The sequence below is a fragment of the Oncorhynchus mykiss genome, chromosome 31 (assembly GCF_013265735.2).
Source record: "Oncorhynchus mykiss isolate Arlee chromosome 31, USDA_OmykA_1.1, whole genome shotgun sequence".
NCBI classification, from domain to species: domain Eukaryota; kingdom Metazoa; phylum Chordata; class Actinopteri; order Salmoniformes; family Salmonidae; genus Oncorhynchus; species Oncorhynchus mykiss.
This window is the reverse complement of record NC_050571.1, coordinates 16,396,300-16,420,664: the sequence shown is the minus strand read 5'-3', so window position 1 is coordinate 16,420,664 and position 24,365 is coordinate 16,396,300. Positions and strand designations below refer to the sequence as shown.

Here is a 24,365-nt window from a genome sequence, read left to right as displayed (position 1 = left end):
TAGTATAGGTACTAGTGGGGCTGTGGCGGTCATGACATTGTTACAGTTTCTACATACATGTAGTATAGGTACTAGTGGGGCTGTGGCGGTCATGACATTGTTACAGTTTCTACATGTAGTATAGGTGTTAGTGGGGCTGTGGCGGTCATGACATTGTTACAGTTTCTACATGTAGTATAGGTGCTAGTGGGGCTGTGGCGGTCATGACATTGTTACAGTTTCTACATGTAGTATAGGTACTAGTGGGGCTGTGGCGGTCATGACATTGTTACAGTTTCTACATGTAGTATAGGTGCTAGTGGGGCTGTGGCGGTCATGGCATTGTTACAGTTTCTACATGTAGTATAGGTACTAGTGGGGCTGTGGTGGTCATGACATTGTTACAGTTTCTACATACATGTAGTATAGGTGTTAGTGGGGCTGTGGCGGTCATGACATTGTTACAGTTTCTACATGTAGTATAGGTGCTAGTTGGGCTGTGGCGGTCATGACATTGTTACAGTTTCTACATGTAGTATAGGTGCTAGTGGGGCTGTGGTGGTCATGACATTGTTACAGTTTCTACATACATGTAGTATAGGTGCTAGTTGGGCTGTGGCGGTCATGACATTGTTACAGTTTCTACATGTAGTATAGGTGCTAGTGGGGCTGTGGCGGTCATGACATTGTTACAGTTTCTACATGTAGTATAGGTGTTAGTGGGGCTGTGGTGGTCATGACATTGTTACAGTTTCTACATACATGTAGTATAGGTGCTAGTGGGGCTGTGGCGGTCATGACATTGTTACAGTTTCTACATGTAGTATAGGTGCTAGTGGGGCTGTGGCGGTCATGACATTGTTACAGTTTCTACATGTAGTATAGGTACTAGTGGGGCTGTGGCGGTCATGACATTGTTACAGTTTCTACATGTAGTATAGGTGCTAGTGGGGCTGTGGTGGTCATGACATTGTTACAGTTTCTACATGTAGTATAGGTGTTAGTGTGGCTGTGGCGGTCATGACATTGTTACAGTTTCTACATGTGGTATAGGTGCTAGTGGGGCTGTGGCGGTCATGACATTGTTACAGTTTCTACATGTAGTATAGGTGTTAGTGGGGCTGTGGCGGTCATGACATTGTTACAGTTTCTACATGTAGTATAGGTGCTAGTGGGGCTGTGGTGGTCATGACATTGTTACAGTTTCTACATGTAGTATAGGTACTAGTGGGGCTGTGGCGGTCATGACATTGTTACAGTTTCTACATGTAGTATAGGTGCTAGTGGGGCTGTGGTGGTCATGACATTGTTACAGTTTCTATATGTAGTATAGGTGCTAGTGGGGCTGTGGTGGTCATGACATTGTTACAGTTTCTATATGTAGTATAGGTGCTAGTGGGGCTGTGGCGGTCATGACATTGTTACAGTTTCTATATGTAGTATAGGTGCTAGTGGGGCTGTGGCGGTCATGACATTGTTACAGTTTCTACATGTAGTATAGGTGCTAGTGGTGCTGTGGTGGTCATGACATTGTTACAGTTTCTACATGTAGTATAGGTGCTAGTGGGGCTGTGGCGGTCATGACATTGTTACAGTTTCTACATGTAGTATAGGTGCTAGTGGGGCTGTGGCGGTCATGACATTGTTACAGTTTCTACATGTAGTATAGGTGCTAGTGGGGCTGTGGCGGTCATGACATTGTTACAGTTTCTACATACATGTAGTATAGGTGCTAGTGGGGCTGTGGCGGTCATGACATTGTTACAGTTTCTACATGTAGTATAGGTGCTAGTGGGGCTGTGGTGGTCATGACATTGTTACAGTTTCTACATGTAGTATAGGTTCTAGTGGGGCTGTGGTGGTCATGACATTGTTACAGTTTCTACATACATGTAGTATAGGTGCTAGTGGGGCTGTGGCGGTCATGACATTGTTACAGTTTCTACATGTAGTATAGGTGTTAGTGGGGCTGTGGTGGTCATGACATTGTTACAGTTTCTACATGTAGTATAGGTACTAGTGGGGCTGTGGTGGTCATGACATTGTTACAGTTTCTACATGTAGTATAGGTGCTAGTGGGGCTGTGGCGGTCATGACATTGTTACAGTTTCTACATGTAGTATAGGTGCTAGTGGGGCTGTGGCGGTCATGACATTGTTACAGTTTCTACATACATGTAGTATAGGTGCTAGTGGGGCTGTGGTGGTCATGACATTGTTACAGTTTCTACATGTAGTATAGGTGCTAGTGGGGCTGTGGTGGTCATGACATTGTTACAGTTTCTACATGTAGTATAGGTGCTAGTGGGGCTGTGGCGGTCATGACATTGTTACAGTTTCTACATGTAGTATAGGTGCTAGTGGGGCTGTGGCGGTCATGACATTGTTACAGTTTCTACATGTAGTATAGGTGCTAGTGGGGCTGTGGCGGTCATGACATTGTTACAGTTTCTACATGTAGTATAGGTGCTAGTGGGGCTGTGGCGGTCATGACATTGTTACAGTTTCTACATACATGTAGTATAGGTGCTAGTGGGGCTGTGGCGGTCATGACATTGTTACAGTTTCTACATGTAGTATAGGTGCTAGTGGGGCTGTGGCGGTCATGACATTGTTACAGTTTCTACATGTAGTATAGGTGCTAGTGGGGCTGTGGCGGTCATGACATTGTTACAGTTTCTACATGTAGTATAGGTGCTAGTGGGGCTGTGGCGGTCATGACATTGTTACAGTTTCTACATGTAGTATAGGTGCTAGTGGGGCTGTGGCGGTCATGACATTGTTACAGTTTCTACATACATGTAGTATAGGTGCTAGTGGGGCTGTGGCGGTCATGACATTGTTACAGTTTCTACATGTAGTATAGGTGCTAGTGGGGCTGTGGTGGTCAAGACATTGTTACAGTTTCTACATACATGTAGTATAGGTGTTAGTGGGGCTGTGGTGGTCAAGACATTGTTACAGTTTCTACATGTAGTATAGGTGCTAGTGGGGCTGTGGTGGTCAAGACATTGTTACAGTTTCTACATACATGTAGTATAGGTGTTAGTGGGGCTGTGGTGGTCAAGACATTGTTACAGTTTCTACATACATGTAGTATAGGTGCTAGTGGGGCTGTGGCGGTCATGACATTGTTACAGTTTCTACATGTAGTATAGGTGCTAGTGGGGCTGTGGCGGTCATGACATTGTTACAGTTTCTACATACATGTAGTATAGGTGCTAGTGGGGCTGTGGAGGTCATGACATTGTTACAGTTTCTACATGTAGTATAGGTGTTAGTGGGGCTGTGGCGGTCATGACATTGTTACAGTTTCTACATGTAGTATAGGTGCTAGTGGGGCTGTGGCGGTCAAGACATTGTTACAGTTTCTACATACATGTAGTATAGGTGTTAGTGGGGCTGTGGTGGTCAAGACATTGTTACAGTTTCTACATGTAGTATAGGTGCTAGTGGGGCTGTGGCGGTCGTGACATTGTTACAGTTTCTACATGTAGTATAGGTGCTAGTGGGGCTGTGGCGGTCATGACATTGTTACAGTTTCTACATGTATTATAGGTGCTAGTGGGGCTTTGGCGGTCATGACATTGTTACAGTTTCTACATACATGTAGTATAGGTGCTAGTGGGGCTGTGGCGGTCATGACATTGTTACAGTTTCTACATGTGGTATAGGTGCTAGTGGGGCTGTGGTGGTCATGACATTGTTACAGTTTCTACATACATGTAGTATAGGTGCTAGTGGGGCTGTGGCGGTCATGACATTGTTACAGTTTCTACATACATGTAGTATAGGTGCTAGTGGGGCTTTGGCGGTCATGACATTGTTACAGTTTCTACATACATGTAGTATAGGTACTAGTGGGGCTGTGGTGGTCATGACATTGTTACAGTTTCTACATGTAGTATAGGTGCTAGTGGGGCTGTGGCGGTCATGACATTGTTACAGTTTCTACATGTGGTATAGGTGCTAGTGGGGCTGTGGCGGTCATGACATTGTTACAGTTTCTACATGTAGTATAGGTGCTAGTGGGGCTGTGGCGGTCATGACATTGTTACAGTTTCTACATGTAGTATAGGTGCTAGTGGGGCTGTGGTGGTCATGACATTGTTACAGTTTCTACATACATGTAGTATAGGTGCTAGTGGGGCTGTGGCGGTCATGACATTGTTACAGTTTCTACATGTAGTATAGGTGCTAGTGGGGCTGTGGCGGTCATGACATTGTTGCAGTTTCTACATGTAGTATAGGTGCTAGTGGGGCTGTGGCGGTCATGACATTGTTACAGTTTCTACATGTAGTATAGGTGCTAGTGGGGCTGTGGTGGTCATGACATTGTTACAGTTTCTACATACATGTAGTATAGGTGCTAGTGGGGCTGTGGCGGTCATGACATTGTTACAGTTTCTACATACATGTAGTATAGGTGCTAGTTGGGCTGTGGCGGTCATGACATTGTTACAGTTTCTACATGTAGTATAGGTACTAGTGGGGCTGTGGCGGTCATGACATTGTTACAGTTTCTACATGTAGTATAGGTACTAGTGGGGCTGTGGCGGTCATGACATTGTTACAGTTTCTACATGTAGTATAGGTGCTAGTGGGGCTGTGGCGGTCATGACATTGTTACAGTTTCTACATGTAGTATAGGTGCTAGTGGGGCTGTGGCGGTCATGACATTGTTACAGTTTCTACATGTAGTATAGGTGCTAGTGGGGCTGTGGTGGTCATGACATTGTTACAGTTTCTACATGTAGTATAGGTGCTAGTGGGGCTGTGGCGGTCATGACATTGTTACAGTTTCTACATACATGTAGTATAGGTGCTAGTGGGGCTGTGGCGGTCATGACATTGTTACAGTTTCTACATGTAGTATAGGTGCTAGTGGGGCTATGGTGGTCATGACATTGTTACAGTTTCTACATGTAGTATAGGTACTAGTGGGGCTGTGGTGGTCATGACATTGTTACAGTTTCTACATACATGTAGTATAGGTGCTAGTGGGGCTGTGGTGGTCATGACATTGTTACAGTTTCTACATGTAGTATAGGTACTAGTGGGGCTGTGGCGGTCATGACATTGTTACAGTTTCTACATGTAGTATAGGTGTTAGTGGGGCTGTGGCGGTCATGACATTGTTACAGTTTCTACATGTAGTATAGGTGTTAGTGGGGCTGTGGCGGTCATGACATTGTTACAGTTTCTACATACATGTAGTATAGGTGCTAGTTGGGCTGTGGTGGTCATGACATTGTTACAGTTTCTACATGTAGTATAGGTGCTAGTGGGGCTGTGGCGGTCATGACATTGTTACAGTTTCTACATGTAGTATAGGTGTTAGTGGGGCTGTGGCGGTCATGACATTGTTACAGTTTCTACATGTAGTATAGGTGCTAGTGGGGCTGTGGCGGTCATGACATTGTTACAGTTTCTACATGTAGTATAGGTGCTAGTGGGGCTGTGGCGGTCATGACATTGTTACAGTTTCTACATACATGTAGTATAGGTGCTAGTGGGGCTGTGGTGGTCATGACATTGTTACAGTTTCTACATGTAGTATAGGTGCTAGTGGGGCTGTGGCGGTCATGACATTGTTACAGTTTCTACATACATGTAGTATAGGTGCTAGTGGGGCTGTGGCGGTCATGACATTGTTACAGTTTCTACATGTAGTATAGGTGCTAGTGGGGCTGTGGCGGTCATGACATTGTTACAGTTTCTACATGTAGTATAGGTGCTAGTGGGGCTGTGGCGGTCATGACATTGTTACAGTTTCTACATGTAGTATAGGTGCTAGTGGGGCTGTGGCGGTCATGACATTGTTACAGTTTCTACATGTAGTATAGGTGCTAGTGGGGCTGTGGTGGTCATGACATTGTTACAGTTTCTACATGTAGTATAGGTGCTAGTGGGGCTGTGGTGGTCATGACATTGTTACAGTTTCTACATGTAGTATAGGTGCTGGTGGGGCTGTGGCGGTCATGACATTGTTACAGTTTCTACATGTGGTATAGGTGCTAGTGGGGCTGTGGCGGTCATGACATTGTTACAGTTTCTACATGTAGTATAGGTGCTAGTGGGGCTGTGGCGGTCAAGACATTGTTACAGTTTCTACATACATGTAGTATAGGTGTTAGTGGGGCTGTGGCGGTCATGACATTGTTACAGTTTCTACATACATGTAGTATAGGTGCTAGTGGGGCTGTGGTGGTCATGACATTGTTACAGTTTCTACATGTAGTATAGGTGCTAGTGGGGCTGTGGTGGTCATGACATTGTTACAGTTTCTACATGTAGTATAGGTGCTAGTGGGGCTGTGGCGGTCATGACATTGTTACAGTTTCTACATGTATTATAGGTGCTAGTGGGGCTTTGGCGGTCATGACATTGTTACAGTTTCTACATACATGTAGTATAGGTGCTAGTGGGGCTGTGGCGGTCATGACATTGTTACAGTTTCTACATGTGGTATAGGTGCTAGTGGGGCTGTGGTGGTCATGACATTGTTACAGTTTCTACATACATGTAGTATAGGTGCTAGTGGGGCTTTGGCGGTCATGACATTGTTACAGTTTCTACATACATGTAGTATAGGTACTAGTGGGGCTGTGGTGGTCATGACATTGTTACAGTTTCTACATGTAGTATAGGTGCTAGTGGGGCTGTGGCGGTCGTGACATTGTTACAGTTTCTACATGTAGTATAGGTGCTAGTGGGGCTGTGGCGGTCATGACATTGTTACAGTTTCTACATGTATTATAGGTGCTAGTGGGGCTTTGGCGGTCATGACATTGTTACAGTTTCTACATACATGTAGTATAGGTGCTAGTGGGGCTGTGGCGGTCATGACATTGTTACAGTTTCTACATGTGGTATAGGTGCTAGTGGGGCTGTGGTGGTCATGACATTGTTACAGTTTCTACATACATGTAGTATAGGTGCTAGTGGGGCTGTGGCGGTCATGACATTGTTACAGTTTCTACATGTGGTATAGGTGCTAGTGGGGCTGTGGCGGTCATGACATTGTTACAGTTTCTACATACATGTAGTATAGGTGCTAGTGGGGCTGTGGTGGTCAAGACATTGTTACAGTTTCTACATGTAGTATAGGTGTTAGTGGGGCTGTGGTGGTCATGACATTGTTACAGTTTCTACATGTAGTATAGGTACTAGTGGGGCTGTGGCGGTCATGACATTGTTACAGTTTCTACATGTAGTATAGGTGTTAGTGGGGCTGTGGTGGTCATGACATTGTTACAGTTTCTACATACATGTAGTATAGGTGCTAGTGGGGCTGTGGCGGTCATGACATTGTTACAGTTTCTACATGTAGTATAGGTGCTAGTGGGGCTGTGGCGGTCATGACATTGTTACAGTTTCTACATGTAGTATAGGTGCTAGTGGGGCTGTGGCGGTCATGACATTGTTACAGTTTCTACATACATGTAGTATAGGTGCTAGTGGGGCTGTGGTGGTCATGACATTGTTACAGTTTCTACATGTAGTATAGGTGCTAGTGGGGCTGTGGTGGTCATGGCATTGTTACAGTTTCTACATGTAGTATAGGTGCTAGTGGGGCTGTGGCGGTCATGACATTGTTACAGTTTCTACATGTAGTATAGGTGCTAGTGGGGCTGTGGCGGTCATGACATTGTTACAGTTTCTACATACATGTAGTATAGGTGCTAGTGGGGCTGTGGCGGTCATGACATTGTTACAGTTTCTACATGTAGTATAGGTGCTAGTGGGGCTGTGGCGGTCATGACATTGTTACAGTTTCTACATGTAGTATAGGTGCTAGTGGGGCTGTGGCGGTCATGACATTGTTACAGTTTCTACATGTAGTATAGGTGCTAGTGGGGCTGTGGCGGTCATGACATTGTTACAGTTTCTACATACATGTAGTATAGGTGCTAGTGGGGCTGTGGTGGTCATGACATTGTTACAGTTTCTACATGTAGTATAGGTGTTAGTGGGGCTGTGGCGGTCATGACATTGTTACAGTTTCTACATGTAGTATAGGTGCTAGTGGGGCTGTGGCGGTCATGACATTGTTGCAGTTTCTACATACATGTAGTATAGGTGCTAGTGGGGCTGTGGTGGTCATGACATTGTTACAGTTTCTACATACATGTAGTATAGGTGCTAGTGGGGCTGTGGCGGTCATGACATTGTTACAGTTTCTACATACATGTAGTATAGGTGCTAGTGGGGCTGTGGCGGTCAAGACATTGTTACAGTTTCTACATACATGTAGTATAGGTGCTAGTGGGGCTGTGGCGGTCATGACATTGTTACAGTTTCTACATACATGTAGTATAGGTGCTAGTGGGGCTGTGGCGGTCATGACATTGTTACAGTTTCTACATGTAGTATAGGTGCTAGTGGGGCTGTGGCGGTCATGACATTGTTACAGTTTCTACATGTAGTATAGGTGCTAGTGGGGCTGTGGTGGTCATGACATTGTTACAGTTTCTACATGTGGTATAGGTGCTAGTGGGGCTGTGGCGGTCATGACATTGTTACAGTTTCTACATGTAGTATAGGTGTTAGTGGGGCTGTGGCGGTCATGACATTGTTACAGTTTCTACATGTAGTATAGGTGCTAGTGGGGCTGTGGCGGTCATGACATTGTTACAGTTTCTACATGTAGTATAGGTACTAGTGGGGCTGTGGTGGTCATGACATTGTTACAGTTTCTACATGTAGTATAGGTGCTAGTGGGGCTGTGGCGGTCATGACATTGTTACAGTTTCTACATGTAGTATAGGTGCTAGTGGGGCTGTGGTGGTCATGACATTGTTACAGTTTCTACATGTAGTATAGGTGCTAGTGGGGCTGTGGCGGTCATGACATTGTTACAGTTTCTACATACATGTAGTATAGGTGCTAGTGGGGCTGTGGTGGTCATGACATTGTTACAGTTTCTACATGTAGTATAGGTGCTAGTGGGGCTGTGGTGGTCATGACATTGTTACAGTTTCTACATACATGTAGTATAGGTGCTAGTGGGGCTGTGGCGGTCATGACATTGTTACAGTTTCTACATGTAGTATAGGTGTTAGTGGGGCTGTGGTGGTCATGACATTGTTACAGTTTCTACATACATGTAGTATAGGTGCTAGTTGGGCTGTGGCGGTCATGACATTGTTACAGTTTCTACATGTAGTATAGGTGCTAGTGGGGCTGTGGCGGTCATGACATTGTTACAGTTTCTACATGTAGTATAGGTGCTAGTGGGGCTGTGGTGGTCATGACATTGTTACAGTTTCTACATACATGTAGTATAGGTGCTAGTGGGGCTGTGGTGGTCATGACATTGTTACAGTTTCTACATACATGTAGTATAGGTGTTAGTGGGGCTGTGGCGGTCATGACATTGTTACAGTTTCTACATGTAGTATAGGTGCTAGTGGGGCTGTGGCGGTCATGACATTGTTACAGTTTCTACATGTAGTATAGGTGCTAGTGGGGCTGTGGTGGTCATGACATTGTTACAGTTTCTACATGTAGTATAGGTGCTAGTGGGGCTGTGGCGGTCATGACATTGTTACAGTTTCTACATACATGTAGTATAGGTGCTAGTGGGGCTGTGGCGGTCATGACATTGTTACAGTTTCTACATGTAGTATAGGTGCTAGTGGGGCTGTGGCGGTCATGACATTGTTACAGTTTCTACATGTAGTATAGGTGCTAGTGGGGCTGTGGCGGTCATGACATTGTTACAGTTTCTACATGTAGTATAGGTACTAGTGGGGCTGTGGCGGTCATGACATTGTTACAGTTTCTACATGTAGTATAGGTACTAGTGGGGCTGTGGCGGTCATGACATTGTTACAGTTTCTACATGTAGTATAGGTGCTAGTGGGGCTGTGGTGGTCATGACATTGTTACAGTTTCTACATGTAGTATAGGTACTAGTGGGGCTGTGGCGGTCATGACATTGTTACAGTTTCTACTTGTAGTATAGGTGCTAGTGGGGCTGTGGTGGTCATGACATTGTTACAGTTTCTACATGTAGTATAGGTGCTAGTGGGGCTGTGGCGGTCATGACATTGTTACAGTTTCTACATACATGTAGTATAGGTGCTAGTGGGGCTGTGGTGGTCATGACATTGTTACAGTTTCTACATGTAGTATAGGTGCTAGTGGGGCTGTGGCGGTCATGACATTGTTACAGTTTCTACATGTAGTATAGGTACTAGTGGGGCTGTGGCGGTCATGACATTGTTACAGTTTCTACATGTAGTATAGGTTCTAGTGGGGCTGTGGCGGTCATGACATTGTTACAGTTTCTACATGTAGTATAGGTGCTAGTGGGGCTGTGGTGGTCATGACATTGTTACAGTTTCTACATGTAGTATAGGTGCTAGTGGGGCTGTGGTGGTCATGACATTGTTACAGTTTCTACATGTAGTATAGGTACTAGTGGGGCTGTGGCGGTCATGACATTGTTACAGTTTCTACATGTAGTATAGGTGCTAGTGGGGCTGTGGCGGTCATGACATTGTTGCAGTTTCTACATGTAGTATAGGTGCTAGTGGGGCTGTGGCGGTCATGACATTGTTACAGTTTCTACATGTAGTATAGGTGTTAGTGGGGCTGTGGCGGTCATGACATTGTTACAGTTTCTACATGTAGTATAGGTGTTAGTGGGGCTGTGGCGGTCATGACATTGTTACAGTTTCTACATACATGTAGTATAGGTGCTAGTGGGGCTGTGGTGGTCATGACATTGTTACAGTTTCTACATGTAGTATAGGTGCTAGTGGGGCTGTGGCGGTCATGACATTGTTACAGTTTCTACATACATGTAGTATAGGTGCTAGTGGGGCTGTGGCGGTCATGACATTGTTACAGTTTCTACATACATGTAGTATAGGTGCTAGTGGGGCTGTGGCGGTCATGACATTGTTACAGTTTCTACATGTAGTATAGGTGCTAGTGGGGCTGTGGTGGTCATGACATTGTTACAGTTTCTACATGTAGTATAGGTGGTAGTGGGGCTGTGGCGGTCATGACATTGTTACAGTTTCTACATGTAGTATAGGTGCTAGTGGGGCTGTGGCGGTCATGACATTGTTACAGTTTCTACATGTAGTATAGGTGCTAGTGGGGCTGTGGCGGTCATGACATTGTTACAGTTTCTACATACATGTAGTATAGGTGCTAGTGGGGCTGTGGCGGTCATGACATTGTTACAGTTTCTACATGTAGTATAGGTGCTAGTGGGGCTGTGGCGGTCATGACATTGTTACAGTTTCTACATACATGTAGTATAGGTGCTAGTGGGGCTGTGGCGGTCATGACATTGTTACAGTTTCTACATGTAGTATAGGTGCTAGTGGGGCTGTGGCGGTCATGACATTGTTACAGTTTCTACATACATGTAGTATAGGTGCTAGTGGGGCTGTGGCGGTCATGACATTGTTACAGTTTCTACATACATGTAGTATAGGTGCTAGTGGGGCTGTGGCGGTCATGACATTGTTACAGTTTCTACATGTAGTATAGGTGCTAGTGGGGCTGTGGTGGTCATGACATTGTTACAGTTTCTACATGTAGTATAGGTGCTAGTGGGGCTGTGGCGGTCATGACATTGTTACAGTTTCTACATGTAGTATAGGTGCTAGTGGGGCTGTGGTGGTCATGACATTGTTACAGTTTCTACATGTAGTATAGGTGCTAGTGGGGCTGTGGCGGTCAAGACATTTTGTCAGCCGGTTATTGTCTTGCAAAAGTCTGCTGGTCTCACGGTAATTGACGGTTAATTAACACAAACGTGTAAAGCATCTCCAGGCCTTCAGACAAGCTGCCTTTGGAACATCTACATTTTAAAAAGTACAATTAATCAATTTAAGATACACCATCCCAATAAATCCATTATATATTTGAATCAGGTCTAAAGAAAATGTATTTCAGAAGAACAGAATAAAAGTTGGCCTACTGTCTGCCTATGTTATCTGGCTATGCTCCATGCCATAGGCTGTAGGCCTGTTCATTTAGCTGACAAGATATGCTTAGAAGTCCCGTGCAAATATTAAATTTTATATGATTTTATAGTAAGAAGAATATAATTGAACTTAGCTGAATAAAATAGACAGGATATTATTCTGGAGTGAGAGTGTGCATATGAAGTGGCAATGTTGAGCATAAAAGTGATAATTTGAAACAGGCCCTTTAATGCTAGATTTAGAACTATTTGGCAACTTCAGTTGTGAATGAAACACATCTTAGAATGTCTTAGAAATCAAAACATATATGGGCTGCATGATGCCACTATAGACTGTTGATGATTTGAGAAAGTCGCAAAAACAACTTGAGCTCTGTCCTTGCCTCAGGCTGCACAGATGTTTTCTCATCAAGAGATCATATTTTCACCCATCAGACTATTCTCAATTAAATCTAGTTATCAACTAGGTAGGATTCTTAGGAACAGGGGCAGGGGGAAAAGATGTTATCTGAATGCACTCGAGTAGGGAATGGAGGCCACGCACGTTCCCCAACGGTCCATTTTGTAGGATACCTAGGTTTTATAACGGAGCTGTGCTTAATATGAGCAGTTGAGAAATAAATACAAACACTTATTTAACTCCACGCATCAACCACAGTTTGAGGAGCATGTTCTCACTGTCTGACAGGTGATATTCCTGTTAGAGGAGCATGCTCTCACTGTCTGACAGGTGATATCCCTGTTAGAGGAGCATGCTCTCACTGTCTGACAGGTGATATTCCTGTTAGAGGAGCATGTTCTCACTGTCTGACAGGTGATATTCCTGTTAGAGGAGCATGCTCTCACTGTCTGACAGGTGATATTCCTGTTTGAGGAGCATGCTCTCGCTGTCTGACAGGTGATATTCCTGTTAGAGGAGCATGCTCTCGCTGTCTGACAGGTGATATTCCTGTTTGAGGAGCATGCTCTCGCTGTCTGACAGGTGATATTCCTGTTTGAGGAGCATGCTCTCACTGTCTGACAGGTGATATTCCTGTTAGAGGAGCATGCTCTCACTGTCTGACAGGTGATATTCCTGTTAGAGGAGCATGCTCTCACTGTCTGACAGGTGATATTCCTGTTAGAGGAGCATGTTCTCACTGTCTGACAGGTGATATTCCTGTTTGAGGAGCATGCTCTCACTGTCTGACAGGTGATATTCCTGTTTGAGGAGCATGCTCTCACTGTCTGACAGGTGATATCCCTGTTTGGGGAGCATGCTCTCACTGTCTGACAGGTGATATTCCTGTTAGAGGAGCATGCTCTCACTGTCTGACAGGTGATATCCCTGTTAGAGGAGCATGCTCTCACTGTCTGACAGGTGATATTCCTATTAGAGGAGCATGCTCTCACTGTCTGACAGGTGATATTCCTGTTAGAGGAGCATGCTCTCACTGTCTGACAGGTGATATCCCTGTTAGAGGAGCATGCTCTCACTATCTGACAGGTGATATTCCTGTTTGAGGAGCATGCTCTCACTGTCTGACAGGTGATATTCCTGTTAGAGGAGCATGCTCTCACTGTCTGACAGGTGATATCCCTGTTAGAGGAGCATGCTCTCACTGTCTGACAGGTGATATTCCTGTTAGAGGAGCATGCTCTCACTGTCTGACAGGTGATATTCCTGTTAGAGGAGCATGCTCTCACTGCCAGACAGGTGATATTCCTGTTAGAGGAGCATGCTCTCACTGTCTGACAGGTGATATCCCTGTTAGAGGAGCATGCTCTCACTGTCTGACAGGTGATATTCCTGTTAGAGGAGCATGCTCTCACTATCTGACAGGTGATATTCCTATTTGAGGAGCATGCTCTCACTGTCTGACAGGTGATATCCCTGTTAGAGGAGCATGCTCTCACTGTCTGACAGGTGATATCCCTGTTTGAGGAGCATGCTCTCACTGTCTGACAGGTGATATTCCTGTTAGAGGAGCATGCTCTCACTGTCTGACAGGTGATATTCCTGTTAGAGGAGCATGCTCTCACTGTCTGACAGGTGATATTCCTGTTAGAGGAGCATGTTCTCACTGTCTGACAGGTGATATTCCTGTTTGAGGAGCATGCTCTCACTGTCTGACAGGTGATATTCCTGTTAGAGGAGCATGCTCTCACTGTCTGACAGGTGATATTCCTGTTAGAGGAGCATGCTCTCACTGTCTGACAGGTGATATTCCTGTTAGAGGAGCATGCTCTCACTGTCTGACAGGTGATATTCCTGTTAGAGGAGCATGCTCTCACTGTCTGACAGGTGATATTCCTATTTGAGGAGCATGCTCTCACTGTCTGACAGGTGATATTCCTGTTTGAGGAGCATGCTCTCACTGTCTGACAGGTGATATTCCTGTTAGAGGAGCATGCTCTCACTGTCTGACAGGTGATATTCCTGTTAGAGGAGCATGCTCTCACTGTCTGACAGGTGATATTCCTGTTAGAGGAGCATGCTCTCACTGCCAGACAGGTGATATTCCTGTTAGAGGAGCATGCTCTCACTGTCTGACAGGTGATATCCCTGTTAGAGGAGCATGCTCTCACTGTCTGACAGGTGATATTCCTGTTAGAGGAGCATGCTCTCACTATCTGACAGGTGATATTCCTATTTGAGGAGCATGCTCTCACTGTCTGACAGGTGATATCCCTGTTAGAGGAGCATGCTCTCACTCTCTGACAGGTGATATCCCTGTTTGAGGAGCATGCTCTCACTGTCTGACAGGTGATATTCCTGTTAGAGGAGCATGCTCTCACTGTCTGACAGGTGATATTCCTGTTAGAGGAGCATGCTCTCACTGTCTGACAGGTGATATTCCTGTTAGAGGAGCATGTTCTCACTGTCTGACAGGTGATATTCCTGTTTGAGGAGCATGCTCTCACTGTCTGACAGGTGATATTCCTGTTTGAGGAGCATGCTCTCACTGCCAGACAGGTGATATTCTTGTTAGAGGAGCATGCTCTCACTGTCTGACAGGTGATATTCCTGTTAGAGGAGCATGTTCTCACTGTCTGGTAGGTGATATTCCTATTTGAGGAGCATGCTCTCACTGTCTGACAGGTGATATTCCTGTTTGAGGAGCATGCTCTCACTGTCTGACAGGTGATATTCCTGTTAGAGGAGCATGCTCTCACTGTCTGACAGGTGATATTCCTGTTTGAGGAGCATGCTCTCACTGTCTGACAGGTGATATTCCTGTTAGAGGAGCATGCTCTCACTGTCTGACAGGTGATATTCCTATTTGAGGAGCATGTTCTCACTGTCTGACAGGTGATATTCCTATTTGAGGAGCATGCTCTCACTGTCTGACAGGTGATATTCCTGTTTGAGGAGCATGCTCTCACTGTCTGACAGGTGATATTCCTATTTGAGGAGCATGTTCTCACTGTCTGACAGGTGATATTCCTGTTAGAGGAGCATGTTCTCACTGTCTGACAGGTGATATTCCTGTTTGAGGAGCATGCTCTCACTGTCTGACAGGTGATATTCCTATTTGAGGAGCATGCTCTCACTGTCTGACAGGTGATATTCCTATTTGAGGAGCATGCTCTCACTGTCTGACAGGTGATATTCCTGTTTGAGGAGCATGTTCTCACTGTCTGACAGGTGATATTCCTGTTAGAGGAGCATGCTCTCACTGTCTGACAGGTGATATTCCTGTTTGAGGAGCATGCTCTCACTGCCAGACAGGTGATATTCTTGTTAGAGGAGCATGTTCTCACTGTCTGACAGGTGATATTCCTGTTAGAGGAGCATGCTCTCACTGTCTGACAGGTGATATTCCTGTTAGAGGAGCATGTTCTCACTGTCTGACAGGTGATATTCCTGTTTGAGGAGCATGCTCTCACTGTCTGACAGGTGATATTCCTGTCAGAGGAGCATGCGCTCACTGTCTGACAGGTGATATTCCTATTTGAGGAGCATGCTCTCACTGTCTGACAGGTGATATTCCTGTTTGAGGAGCATGTTCTCACTGTCTGACAGGTGATATTCCTATTTGAGGAGCATGCTCTCACTGTCTGACAGGTGATATTCCTGTTAGAGGAGCATGCTCTCACTGTCTGACAGGTGATATTCCTATTTGAGGAGCATGCTCTCACTGTCTGACAGGTGATATTCCTGTTTGAGGAGCATGCTCTCACTGTCTGACAGGTGATATTCCTATTTGAGGAGCATGTTCTCACTGTCTGACAGGTGATATTCCTGTTAGAGGAGCATGTTCTCACTGTCTGACAGGTGATATTCCTATTTGAGGAGCATGCTCTCACTGTCTGACAGGTGATATTCCTATTTGAGGAGCATGCTCTCACTGTCTGACAGGTGATATTCCTATTTGAGGAGCATGCTCTCACTGTCTGACAGGTGATATTCCTGTTTGAGGAGCATGTTCTCACTGTCTGACAGGTGATATTCCTGTTAGAGGAGCATGCTCTCACTGTCTGACAGGTGATATTCCTGTTTGAGGAGCATGCTCTCACTGCCAGACAGGTGATATTCTTTTTAGAGGAGCATGCTCTCACTGTCTGACAGGTGATATTCCTGTTAGAGGAGCATGCTCTCACTGTCTGACAGGTGATATTCCTGTTAGAGGAGCATGTTCTCACTGTCTGACAGGTGATATTCCTGTTAGAGGAGCGTGCTCTCACTGTCTGACAGGTGATATTCCTGTTAGAGGAGCATGTTCTCACTGTCTGACAGGTGATATTCCTGTTTGAGGAGCATGCTCTCACTGTCTGACAGGTGATATTCCTGTTAGAGGAGCATGTTCTCACTGTCTGACAGGTGATATTCCTGTTTGAGGAGCATGCTCTCACTGTCTGACAGGTGATATTCCTGTTAGAGGAGCATGCTCTCACTGTCTGACAGGTGATATTCCTGTTTGAGGAGCATGCTCTCACTGTCTGACAGGTGATATTCCTGTTTGAGGAGCATGCTCTCACTGTCTGACAGGTGATATTCCTGTTAGAGGAGCATGCTCTCACTGTCTGACAGGTGATATTCCTGTTAGAGGAGCATGCTCTCACTGTCTGACAGGTGATATTCCTGTTTGAGGAGCATGCTCTCACTGTCTGACAGGTGATATTCCTGTTAGAGGAGCATGCTCTCACTGTCTGACAGGTGATATTCTTGTTAGAGGAGCATGCTCTCACTGTCTGACAGGTGATATTCCTGTTAGAGGAGCATGCTCTCACTGTCTGACAGGTGATATTCCTGTTAGAGGAGCATGCTCTCACTGTCTGACAGGTGATATTCCTGTTAGAGGAGCATGCTCTCACTGTCTGACAGGTGATATTCCTGTTAGAGGAGCATGCTCTCACTGTCTGACAGGTGATATTCCTGTTTGGGGAGCATGCTCTCACTGTCTGACAGGTGATATTCCTGTTTGAGGAGCATACTCTCGCTTCCCGGCAGGTGATATTCCTGTTTGAGGAGCATGCTCTCGCTGCCTGACAGGTGATATTGCTGTTTGAGGAGCATGCTCTCACTGTCTGACAGGTGATATTCCTGTTAGAGGAGCATGCTCTCACTATCTGACAGGTGATATTCCTGTTTGAGGAGCATGCTCTCGCTGCCCGAAAGGTGATATTCCTGTTAGAGGAGCATGCTCTCACTGTCTGACAGGTGATATTCCTGTTTGAGGAGCATGCTCTCACTGTCTGACAGGTGATATTCCTGTTAGAGGAGCATGCTCTCACTGTCTGACAGGTGATATTCCTGTTAGAGGAGCATGCTCTCACTGTCTGACAGGTGATATTCCTGTTAGAGGAGCATGCTCTCACTGTCTGACAGGTGATATTCCTGTTAGAGGAGCATGCTCTCACTGTCTGACAGGTGATATTCCTGTTTGAGGAGCATGCTCTCACTGTCTGACAGGTGATATTCCTGTTTGAGGAGCATACTCTCGCTTCCCGGCAGGTGATATTCCTGTTTGAGGAGCATGCTCTCGCTGCCTGACAGGTGATATTGCTGTTTGAGGAGCATGCTCTCACTGTCTGACAGGTGATATTCCTGTTAGAGGAGCATGCTCTCACTATCTGACAGGTGATATTCCTGTTTGAGGAGCATGCTCTCGCTGCCCGAAAGGTGATATTCCTGTTAGAGGAGCATGCTCTCACTGTCTGACAGGTGATATTCCTGTTAGAGGAGCATGCTCTCACTATCTGATAGGTGATATTCCTGTTTGAGGAGCATGCTCTCGCTGCCCGAAAGGTGATATTCCTGTTTGAGGAGCATGCTCTCGCTGCCCGAAAGGTGATATTCCTGTTAGAGGAGCATGCTCTTGCTGCCTGACAGGTGATATTCCTGTTTGAGGAGCATGCTCTCACTGCCAGACAGGTGATATTCCTGTTTGAGGAGCATGCTCTCACTGTCTGACAGGTGATATTCCTGTTTGAGGAGCATGCTCTCACTGTCTGACAGGTGATATTCCTGTTTGAGGAGCATGCTCTCACTGTCTGACAGGTGATATTCCTGTTAGAGGAGCATACTCTCGCTTCCCGGTAGGTGATATTCCTGTTTGAGGAGCATGCTCTCGCTGCCTGACAGGTGATATTGCTGTTTGAGGAGCATGCTCTCGCTGCCCGACAGGTGATGGAGCGCTTATGGAGCGCTGAGTACCAGGCCGTTAGGACCTGATGGAGGGACAATAGAGAGCCCTGAGTATCAGGCCATTAGGACCTGATGGAGGGACAATAGTGCCCTGATTACCAGTCCATTAGGACCTGATGGAGCGCTGAGTACCAGGCCGTTAGGACCTGATGGAGGGACAATAGACCCCGAATACCAGGCCATTAGGACCTGATGGAGGGAAAATAGAGCCCTGAGTACCAGGCCATTAGGACCGGATGGAGGGACAATAGAGCCCTGAATACCAGGCCATTAGGACCTGATGGAGCGCTGAGTACCAGGCCGTTAGGACCTGATGGAGGGACAATAGATCCCTGAATACCAGGCCATTAGGACCTGATGGAGGGGCAATATAGAGCCCTGAGTACCAGACCATTACGACCTGATGGAGCGCTGAGTACCAGGCTGTTAGGACCTGATGTTCCCCTCTCTACAATATGTCTCTCTCTCTGTCTCTATCCCTTGTCTTTCTTTGTGTCTCTGTCTTTGTCTCTCTGTCTCTGTTCCTGTCTCTGCCTCTATCCCCTGTCCCTGTCTCTGTCTCCATGCCCGTCTCTCTCTGTGTCTCTGTCCTTGTCTCTCTCTGTCTCTATCCCATGTCTTTGTTTGTGTCTCTGTCTTTGTCTCTCTCTCTCTGTCTCCATCCCCTGTCTTTCTTTGTGTCTCTGTCCTTGTGTCTCTCTGTCTCTCTCTGTGTCTCTGTCCCCTGTCCCTGTGTGGAACCCCCTGTAGGAGCAGCAGCAGCTGTGTGTGGCGCTGCAGGAGACCCGAGTCCTGCTGGAGGAGCAGCTGGCAGACACACGGCAACGCTGCTCCAGCCTACGGGAGCTGGAGAGGGACAATCTGCTGCTGCGACAGAGACTCATAGACCTGGAAGGGGTAGGTAATGGTGGTAATGTGTGTGTGTGTGTTAACCAAACATGTTTGTGAATCACAATTAAGGAATTTGGCATCTGCTGGTTGGGCTCACATAGACATTTCCCTCATTTGCTGGTGTGTGTGTGTGTGTGTGTAGGAGCAGGACACTGAGAGGCAGAGGGTCGATGAGCTGTTAGAGATGAACATGGGCCTGGAGGCGGAGCTTAGACAGGTGCTTAGACACAACAACAACAATACAGGCACGATGACAGCGGCTCGACATTTCCACCAATCAGAGGTGGAGTCTGACGAGGAGGCTGGGCTAAGAGAGGAGCTAAGAGAAGATATTGGTCAGTCAGTCTGCCTGTCTGTTGTGTCTTTTCAGTTAAATTGTTTGATTATTGTCAACTACCCCTCCTCTCTAATTCAAATTCAAATACACTTTAATGGCATGAATGGGTACCACTGTTGCCAAAGCAATGCAATTATATATCTCTCCCCCCATGTCAGATCTGAAGCCTCTGAGTGTGGAGGTGGGTGAGGCTTCGTCACTGAGACTTCTGGGAGCTGAAAATGAGAATGCCGAGCTGAGGAGACGTCTGGAGGACCTGCAGTCTGAACAGGAGGTCAGGGGTCAGAGGGTAAGTGTCAATCAATCAATAAAAATAGAATGAGTCTAGAGTAAACCTCCAGAGAGCAGGCAAAGGCAACAGTAGCAAGGAAAATTAAGAATGAGACGCTACACAGGGAACCTTTTGGCTTGCCAAGTACATGTATTAGTGTCCAGGCTAAGGGTACTGCTATTGGAGGATCCAACTGTCTGCTATATTTTGCAGCAAGCTGATTTGCCGGAGGTGAGGGAGGAGCTGGCCTGTCTGGAGGCAGAACATCAGAATACACTAAGAGAGGTGAGCTGATGTGACCGACTAGGTTTGGACAAGTCTGTGTTAAACCTCTGAGCTAAAGCCTAGGAGGCAAACAAATTCTTCAGGTCTAAGAGAACGTTACTCATCACGGGGGTGTGGTTCACTAAACCGTTATACTGACATGTATCTGAATGTGACCTCACTGTGTTGTCTGACATGTATCTAGTTTCAACCTCACTGTGTCGTCTGACATGTATCTAGTTTCAACCTCACTGTGTTGTCTGACACGTATCTAGATGTGACCTCACTGTGTCGTCTGACATGTATCTAGATGTGACCTCACTGTGTTGTCTGACATGTATCTAGTTTCAACCTCACTGTGTCATCTGACATGTATCTAGATGTGACCTCACTGTGTTGTCTGACATGTATCTGGATGTGACCTCACTGTGTTGTCTGACATGTATCTAGATGTGACCTCACTGTGTTGTCTGACATGTATCTAGTTTCAACCTCACTGTGTTGTCTGACATGTATCTAGATGTGACCTCACTGTGTTGTCTGACATGTATCTAGATGTGACCTCACTGTGTTGTCTGACATGTATCTAGTTTCAACCTCACTGTGTCGTCTGACATGTATCTAGATGTGACCTCACTGTGTTGTCTGACATGTATCTAGATGTGACCTCACTGTGTTGTCTGACATGTATCTAGTTTCAACCTCACTGTGTCGTCTGACATGTATCTAGATGTGACCTCACCGTGTCGTCTGACATGTATCTAATTTCAACCTCACTGTGTCATCTGACATGTATCTAGTTTCAACCTCACTGTGTCGTCTGACATGTATCTAGTTTCAACCTCACTGTGTCATCTGACATGTATCTAATTTTAACCTCACTGTGTCGTCTGACATGTATCTAGATGAGACCTCACTGTGTAGTCTGACATGTATCTAGATGTGACCTCACTGTGTTGTCTGACATGTATCTAGATGTGACCTCACCGTGTCGTCTGACATGTATCTAGATGTGACCTCACTGTGTCATCTGACATGTATCTAGTTTCAACCTCACTGTGTCGTCTGACATGTATCTAGATGTGACTTCACTGTGTTGTCTGACATGTATCTAGTTTCAACCTCACTGTGTTATCTGACATGTATCTAGTTTCAACCTCACTGTATCGTCTGACATGTATCTAGATGTGACCTCACTGTGTCATCTGACATGTATCTAGTTTCAACCTCACTGTATCGTCTGACATGTATCTAGATGTGACCTCACTGTGTCATCTGACATGTATCTAGTTTCAACCTCACTGTGTCGTCTGACATGTATCTAGATGAGACCTCACTGTGTCATCTGACATGTATCTAATTTTAACCTCACTGTGTCGTCTGACATGTATCTAGATGAGACCTCACTGTGTCATCTGACATGTATCTAGATGTGACCTCACTGTGTTGTCTGACATGTATCTAGATGTGACCTCACTGTGTTGTCTGACATGTATCTAGATGTGACCTCACTGTGTCATCTGACATGTATCTAGATGTGACCTCACTGTGTTGTCTGACATGTAGCTAGATGTGACCTCACTGTGTTGTCTGACATGTATCTAGATGTGACCTCACTGTGTTGTCTGACATGTATCTAGTTTCAACCTCACTGTGTTGTCTGACATGTATCTAGTTTCAACCTCACTGTGTTGTCTGACATGTATCTAGATGTGACCTCACTGTGTCATCTGACATGTATCTAGTTTGAACCTCACTGTGTTGTCTGACATGTATCTAGTTTCAACCTCACTGTGTTATCTGACATGTATCTAGATGTGACCTCACTGTGTCATCTGACATGTATCTGGATGTGACCTCACTGTGTCGTCTGACATGTATCTAGATGTGACCTCACTGTGTCATCTGACATGTATCTGGATGTGACCTCACTGTGTCGTCTGACATGTATCTAGATGAGACCTCACTGTGTTGTCTGACATGTATCTGGATGTGACCTCACTGTGTCGTCTGACATGTATCTAGATGTGACCTCACTGTGTCATCTGACATGTATCTGGATGTGACCTCACTGTGTCGTCTGACATGTATCTAGATGTGACCTCACTGTGTCATCTGACATGTATCTGGATGTGACCTCACTGTGTCGTCTGACATGTATCTAGTTTCAACCTCACTGTGTTGTCTGACATGTATCTAGATGTGACCTCACTGTGTCATCTGACATGTATCTAGATGTGACCTCACTGTGTTATCTGACATGTATCTAGTTTCAACCTCACTGTGTTGTCTGACATGTATCTAGATGTGACCTCACTGTGTCATCTGACATGTATCTAGATGTGACCTCACTGTGTCATCTGACATGTATCTAGATGTGACCTCACTGGGTTGTCTGACATGTATCTAGATGTGACCTCACTGTGTTGTCTGACATGTATCTAGTTTCAACCTCACTGTGTTGTCTGACATGTATCTAGTTTCAACCTCACTGTGTTATCTGACATGTATCTAGTTTCAACCTCACTGTGTCGTCTGACATGTATCTAGTTTCAACCTCACTGTGTCATCTGACATGTATCTAGATGTGACTTCACTGTGTTGTCTGACATGTATCTAGATGTGACCTCACTGTGTTGTCTGACATGTATCTAGATGTGACCTCACTGTGTTGTCTGACATGTATCTAGATGTGACCTCACTGTGTCATCTGACATGTATCTAGATGTGACCTCACTGGGTTGTCTGACATGTATCTAGATGTGACCTCACTGTGTTGTCTGACATGTATCTAGTTTCAACCTCACTGTGTTGTCTGACATGTATCTAGTTTCAACCTCACTGTGTTGTCTGACATGTATCTAGTTTCAACCTCACTGTGTTTTCTGACATGTATCTGGATGTGACCTCACTGTGTCGTCTGACATGTATCTAGATGTGACCTCACTGTGTCATCTGACATGTATCTGGATGTGACCTCACTGTGTCGTCTGACATGTATCTAGTTTCAACCTCACTGTGTTGTCTGACATGTATCTAGATGTGACCTCACTGTGTCATCTGACATGTATCTAGATGTGACCTCACTGTGTTATCTGACATGTATCTAGTTTCAACCTCACTGTGTTGTCTGACATGTATCTAGATGTGACCTCACTGTGTCATCTGACATGTATCTAGATGTGACCTCACTGTGTCATCTGACATGTATCTAGATGTGACCTCACTGTGTTGTCTGACATGTATCTAGATGTGACCTCACTGTGTTGTCTGACATATATCTAGTTTCAACCTCACTGTGTTGTCTGACATGTATCTAGATGTGACCTCACTGTGTCATCTGACATGTATCTAGATGTGACCTCACTGTGTCATCTGACACGTATCTGAATGTGACCTCACCGTGTCGTCTGACATGTATCTAGTTTCAACCTCACTGTGTCATCTGACATGTATCTAGATGTGACTTCACTGTGTTGTCTGACATGTATCTAGATGTGACCTCACTGTGTTGTCTGACATGTATCTAGATGTGACCTCACTGTGTTGTCTGACATGTATCTAGATGTGACCTCACTGTGTCATCTGACATGTATCTAGATGTGACCTCACTGGGTTGTCTGACATGTATCTAGATGTGACCTCACTGTGTTGTCTGACATGTATCTAGTTTCAACCTCACTGTGTTGTCTGACATGTATCTAGTTTCAACCTCACTGTGTTGTCTGACATGTATCTAGATGTGACCTCACTGTGTCATCTGACATGTATCTAGATGTGACCTCACTGTGTTATCTGACATGTATCTAGATGTGTCCTCCTTGTGTTGTCTGACACATGAACTGTTCTTGTCATTGTCTACCTTCCTCTTCACTCTCAGTTTCAGAACGTCATTAACGAAAATGCCACTTTAAAAAAGTGCCTGGAAATGCTGTTGACAAAGCATCAAAGTATTGAGGAAGAACGTGAGAAAGGAGAGAAGGAGGAGAGGGGAGAGAAGGAGGAGAGGGGAGAGAATGAGGAGAGGGGAGAGAGGGGAG

The 24,365-nt window shown here is 45.5% G+C and overlaps 1 protein-coding gene across 1 annotated transcript in view; it reads left to right on the top strand.

The window, feature by feature from the left end:
- Nucleotides 1–24,365, top strand: part of LOC110504639 (girdin) — a 57,438-nt gene that overhangs the window by 13,070 nt on the left and 20,003 nt on the right. Inside the window, exons 11-15 of the mRNA XM_036970027.1 lie at nucleotides 19,313–19,459; nucleotides 19,596–19,788; nucleotides 19,949–20,079; nucleotides 20,275–20,346; nucleotides 24,206–24,365. The exon at nucleotides 24,206–24,365 is cut by the window's right edge and continues 596 nt beyond it. Of these exons, the coding sequence (XP_036825922.1) occupies nucleotides 19,313–19,459; nucleotides 19,596–19,788; nucleotides 19,949–20,079; nucleotides 20,275–20,346; nucleotides 24,206–24,365 (703 nt within the window). The remainder of the gene's footprint in view (nucleotides 1–19,312; nucleotides 19,460–19,595; nucleotides 19,789–19,948; nucleotides 20,080–20,274; nucleotides 20,347–24,205) is intronic.